Raw genomic sequence first — 6,357 nt, forward strand, 5'->3', positions numbered from 1 at the left:
GCTTACCTTAATCGAGTTAATTAAAATGTTAATGGGGGTGATTAAAAATGTAATTTAGAGTACATCCATCAGATTTATACCCCGCCGGTGTAGAGATGTCCTTGGTATAAGAACATGTAGTATTTAAGATTGTAGGAGGAAAAGAAGATGACTTATTTTATGGAGCTGGAGACAGGGTGTTGTTAGCCTAGCTTAGCGTAAAGGCAGAAGACAGAGGGTACTGTAACTTCACCTTTAAATCATCTGAATATCTATGTTGAATCTTAGTTTAACCCTAACCCACGTACGCAGCATATTCCCTTTCTATATGTTAAATTAGACCTTATTCCAAATGTAATACTTTCCGGTTAAGACGTGTGTAATATGCTGTTATGATACATGTTTTTGTAGAATATAAACGGCTCGTTCACGACCTCAATTCGGGGTTTTTACTGCAGTTTGTGACACGCAGCTTTTGCCTGCTTTGTGCATCGCAAACAAACCAACAAGCCAGCAGTTTGCAGGGTTAATTGCAGAATTAAGAGTAGCACAGAAACAGGTAATTAATGGGTCTATATATTAGAATTTGTCGGCCATTATATTTCCCAAGTTGTCAAATATCGACTGTGATTGGAGGCAAAGGATTGCTCAAACAAACCTTGATTTTCACACAAACTGTTTCCCTTAATTACGTGTTAGAGGAAAAGAGGGAAACAGAAGCTAAAGGGTACCTTAAAAAAGATGCTAAACAGACGCTAGCTTCAGTAGCTTGTGCAAAGAGTCTGTATTTGTAGACCTGAGATGAGCATGTGTTGGACGGTTTAGTAGGAGCAATGTCTTTTCAAAATAAAGGTAAAAAATGAATATTCACAGTGTTTCTATACAAAGTTGACTGTGAATTATGCAGGCGTGGACTGAATGCAGGTTTAAAGCAGAAGACGGAGGTTCTCTGTGAAGGTGGATGATGTAAGCCAACCTGTCAAAGCCATGCAGCATCTACTGTATAAACCACGTCACTGCTTGTTGTTGTGACTCTGCTGCCTCCTGGTGGCTGAGTGTTGTAACTGCAGATAAAATGTTACTCAGCATTTTCTTCTTCTTCCTCCCTGCTGTCCTGTTTCCTTCCTGTCGCCTTGTTTCTGTCCTGGATAAACTGCTGTCTGTACGTCATGCAGCTCACTGTGTGTATGTGCAGCGTCAAATGTATATGTTAAACACTGTTGAACATTTCTCATGCTAAATGCCTTATTTGTATTTAAAAAAAAACTTTCACTGTGATTTTTAAATGTTACTTTTATATTTCCAAACTTAAAATGATTGTTAAAGGGTTAATCTGGTAATTTATAGCTAGATATTTTGGCGTTTTTCTGGATTTTTTTTTTACCAAACATGCAGGCGTAGAATTGTTGAAAATCTCAATCATAAAAATGTGGCGTCGCACAGGGATAAATGATCTGCTGAACTGAAAAAAACAAACAAATAAACGAGCCCATCTCTCTCTCTTTGCCCCTTCCTCCCCCTCCTCTCTCTCAGCCGTCACCCCTCCTCTCTCCCCATCAGTGGCGTCCCCCCCTCCACGACGCCTCTCTCTTAAGAGGTTTTCTCTGTTCTCTCGTTTCCCAGGTAAACACTCGCATGGGCCAGAAGAGGGAGGGCGGGAGGGAGTTCTCTTTGAATAAATCTCACCATTTCCTATTTTCATCATCTTCAGAGCCCTGATCCAGCAAGCACAGACTAGAGTGAACTCGAGAAGTGAAGGCGGTCTGCATTTTCAAAGCTCTCTTTGCTTTTAGCCTCTTTTTTATGCTTGCTCCTTTGACATGTTTAGTCCTCTACAAAGGCATTTTAAACTGGAGCTGGACTAATAGTTTCATTGTTTTCTCAGCGTGAGGTGACAAACTTGCTGGATGGGGCTCTTTGCGTGGCGCCGACTATCTTCTAACCCTCTCACCACCTCCTCCCCTTTAACCACTGATCTGCTGTCAGATTTAACACATAACCCCTGTTAAATTCTCGCAACAAAAGGCTATCTGACTGTAGACCTCTGGTTAAAGGAAAAGTTTGACATTTTGAGAATGTTGCTTCTTTGCTTTCTTTTTCCCCAGAGTGTGATGAGAAGATTGATACCACACTCATGTATGATCTTTTAAAATAATTAGCATAGCAGTAAGCTAGCTTAGCATAAAGACAAAAACTACTGTCTTGTTAATGTTCTATGAACAAAGTAAAACACATGATGTGTTAATTATTTAGCTTTTTGTGAGGCAAAGGCAATGCAAAGACGATGCAATGGACACAACTTTACACCCAGATATGTGAGCCTGGATGATGGTATGAACCAAACGTATTCGGACATATTGGAAGGACGAATATTCCCAAATTCTCAACAAAAATCTAGTAACCCAAGGTGAAAATTTTGCTTCGCTTTTATTCTTAAAACAGCTTAAGAGATGGATTTTTGTTGTTACCACCAAACAGAGCGATGCTAGCTGTTTCCTTTGTTTCCAGTCTTTATGCTAAGCTAAGCTAATAAGGTATAAAGTTGCGACTAAAGACATGAAAGCAATATCAACCTTCTAATCTAACTCTCAGAACCAAAGAAAGCAAACAATAGTTTTTCCTCAAAATGTCGAACTATTCCTTTAAACACAAGCTCCTCCCACTTGATCTCCTCCACTGACGTTCTCCAATCATCACCGTCGCTCCCTCTCCTTTAACACGACCCTTCAAGCCAGAAGGATAAACAGGACTCTCTTCCTGCCCTTTCACCACCCTCCATGACATCACTAAAACCAGCCAATCAGAGAGGCTCCTCCTCGGAGCTCGGACAGTCCTGTATTGAAGCCATGAAATGCTCAAACGATGCACTCACCGCATGGCATGTTTGTCGCATTCTTTGCATAACAAACGCAATCTCATCTCTTCCATCAGTCGATCACAGCACATGGATGATGTTTACACTAATATATATTCATGTTATATATATGTTGTGTGATGTGTTGCAGTGTGATCATGCTTACTGCTCTCACTAACGTCTTCCTCCATTTTTCATGTTTTCCCATCATGTTGTTCCTGATGTTTCTGGGTGTGTTTTCTACCTTCTGTTAATGTTTAAATTTGCGTGTGTGTTTTTGCTCACTCTCTTCTCTGTCGACCCCAGAGTTTCGTTCTCCGTCACATGGGGGCAACCTAAACCGCTCTGCTTCTCTGAGCTGCACTGAGCGCGCTCCAGACAGCGCCTCTGTGGGCGGGAGCATCAACCAGATCCCAGGGACCCCCTTCCAGTACATACCGGACTTCTGCGTCCGAGCTCTGGCAGACTTGCAGTTTGTCAAGGTAACTCTCACCGAGAACAGAAGTATTATCAGTTTAATAAACTATGTGAAGGATTTCTGAGATTACTGGGAGAAGAACGAAGCAAAAAGACTCAAAGTGTCTTTAAGTGTCTGACAACATTACAGGAAGCATCCCTACAGAGATAGACCTTTTAGTTAAAGAGTAAACTAATAACAGCTTAAAATTGCTCTTCTCAAAGCACCAGACTCCATTGACAAAAACAGTACTTTTACTTCCACAGCGCAGGAATTGCTGGTCTATCTCTGCCTCGTTTGTTTGTTTGTGTTAATTTATGACCAGCAACTCCCGTATTCTGCTTTTTGTGGACGCACGTTGTTGAAGCCATTACAGCCTGTTTCATGGCTGCTTGCTAAAGAAATCTCCTGAAGCAATTAGTAAACTTTTTGTACCTATGACGAAAAAGGGCCCAGGTTTAAAATTCCCCTTTAACACGAGCTTCCTGCCTGCTGTTTAACTTGTCTTATTGATGATGTTTGGTTCTTTCCAGATCACTCGTGCTCAGTACCAGAACGGTCTCCTGGCCTCCAGGCTGGACAGTTCACCACAGACCCCAGACAGCAGCCACCCACGTCTGGACACGTCTGTCTCGTTGCCCCCCATCACGCCACCGGGGACCCGCGTTCCACTGCCGCTGGCCACACCTCCTGCGAAGCGCCAGCTGTCCAACACTCAGCCGCCGCCGAGCAGCCGCTCTCTGCCTCAAACCGCGCCCTCCTCCGGCCGCAGACCCAGCCAGTCTCTGCCCCAAGCCACGCCCCCTCCCAGCAACCATACACCTATTTCCCAAACCGCTCCGTCCTCCATGAGCACAGCGACCTCTAACCCCCACCCGACTCTGACGTCCTCCCGGTCCCAGCATTCCCCGCTCTCTTCTGGCGGGGAGAACGGGTCGGGAGAGACCACCTCTCTGCTCAGTGAGCAGCAGAATTGTGTGGGCCCGCGCAGACCCAGCCACGGCCAGGCACACCCCCACCCACACGTTCACACCATCAGTCACACACACACTGAGAGCACCATCTAACTAAGTCCCTGCGGGGGAAACTACCTGTGCACTCAGTAACATAACACACACTCGCACTACTTCCTGTTTCCTGTTTGCTCATTGTCTCCTGAACGTTTCAGTAGGCGTCTGAGGAGCAGCACCTTTGTGTATTTTGTAAACAAAGTTCCTCCTTTAACTCCTCCTGCATGTTTCCCGCCCCCTTCAACACTGAAAAGATCGAGAATAGACATAAAAGATGGCGGAAACACAGGGAACACTGCGAGTGTGATTAGACAGGGTTGTGTATGTGTGCTCTTAAAGGACCAGTTCACCCAGATTACAAAAAGGCAGCTTTTTTACACTGTGGTGGTATCTAGAGATTGTTCTGTGTTTCAAATGTTGAGATGCTGCTGTCAGCTGGGTGAAAATTAACTCAACAGCAGAAAAACACTCCGAAGGCCAATAGTCTGAAAAGAGTCCCATTGAATTGATTTTTGCGTTGGACAAATGCACATTCAGTCCATCAGGACATTTTTCAGAATATCAGGATTTCCGAATAATGGCTGCTGGTTCCTCAGCAGGTGTTTGAAATATAGAAATCTAGTAACCGGTGTTCATGTAAGCAAACGAGGCTAACTAGCTTAAATTGTCCAAGTGGAAAGGAGCTAGCCCTTCTTGCTCGCACACTTTCTGAGTTAAATACAAACTTAACAGAACATTGGGTCGTCCATAAAGTTAGATGATGTAAACAAGACACTTTAAAAGGCTAACGATACAGTTCAAAATCAACACAGTGTGTGCTTGTTTGTTTTAAATTGTTAAAAGGAAGAAACATCTTGTATCAAAGCGCAGCTGCACTTCTTCATTTTCCCACCTTTTTCTGCCTTTTTGTGATGTATGTGAACTGACCCTTTAAGTCACCACTGGTAAGACATTAATAGAAAACTCCACCTGCTGGATCCAGATCATCGCTGTTTCCCCTTAACCCAGCTACACAGACTTCTGTCGGTTTAGTCGTTGTTTAATTAAATATTTCTACTTGTTTTCCAAAGATGGATTCTTCCAAAAACTATTCATAATCACAGATTTCATAATAGAACTGCAGTTTGTTTCAGTGAGTTGTTTGGAGTCAGGGCAGCTTTTATTTTGGCGGGACAGATTTGAGGGTCTGTTGGTGTATTTAACGACCAGCAAGAGGACCATGTTCACTGTTTGAAGAGGCTTCTGTGGTATGGACCTGAAGTTAAACAACCGTACGAGTGCTTTTGCATGTCTACGCCCCCTTTAATACAAATTGTGAATATTGGACAATTATTGCAACAATATCGGAGTTCTTTACATGTTTGGATTCATTTTACCAACTTCAAGGCATCCATTAGTTTCCATTCATTTTGAATGGCTTGTAATTAAATTATTTATTTTATTATTGCTTAAGGACCAACTGAAGCTTTGATTGGCCAACACAACACACATCTTTATGTTAAACAGAGATGTGTTCAAATCAAAGCGTGGACAAAATGTTGCATTTAAATGTTTAAGCTAATTAGCAGAATAATACTTAACCAATAATAAGTAACCAAAAAGACAACAACACTTTTTAAAGTATTTTAGAACTTAATTAATTCACTATTTTGACAGAATAAGGATAAAGAAATATTAATTGGCAAATGAAATCTGTTTTTTCAGCTTATTATTGTAAGCATAGCTTTTAGCACTTGAATTCATTTATCAAATGATTATAAATAAACCCTGCAAAGACATTTTTAAAGCCTACAGAAATAAATTGAGACCAATGGCTGCCTGAAAAGTGGGAATAAAAACAAAAGGAATACACAGAATTGAAAATAGTCTGCAGAAATATAAATTAAACCAGATTCTTCGCTGAGGGGCCTAAACTTGCAAAAACAGCGTAATGGTCCTTTAAGTTAATGTTACTAATGATGTGAAGGTGGGTGTCTTCCTGGCCTACCTCTTGACAAAGGCAATATAAGGCAATAAGTTTATATAAGTTATTTAATTTCCAAGAGTTTTAAATATTT

At 41.8% G+C, this 6,357-nt stretch overlaps 1 protein-coding gene across 1 annotated transcript in view; it reads left to right on the forward strand.

Moving 5' to 3' along the window:
- The window catches only part of LOC138601878 (metal transporter CNNM4), a 22,369-nt gene extending 16,421 nt beyond the window's left edge, over positions 1–5,948 (forward strand). Inside the window, exons 6-7 of the mRNA XM_069673165.1 lie at positions 3,140–3,315; positions 3,824–5,948. Coding sequence (XP_069529266.1) covers positions 3,140–3,315; positions 3,824–4,357 — 710 coding nt within the window. The 3' untranslated portion in view covers positions 4,358–5,948. The remainder of the gene's footprint in view (positions 1–3,139; positions 3,316–3,823) is intronic.
- Positions 5,949–6,357: the final 409 nt, after the last annotated feature.

Source organism: Semicossyphus pulcher, unplaced genomic scaffold, assembly GCF_022749685.1.
Source record: "Semicossyphus pulcher isolate SPU_LCO1_2020_fin unplaced genomic scaffold, fSemPul1.0.p SCAF_22, whole genome shotgun sequence".
In the NCBI taxonomy this organism is placed as follows: domain Eukaryota; kingdom Metazoa; phylum Chordata; class Actinopteri; order Labriformes; family Labridae; genus Semicossyphus; species Semicossyphus pulcher.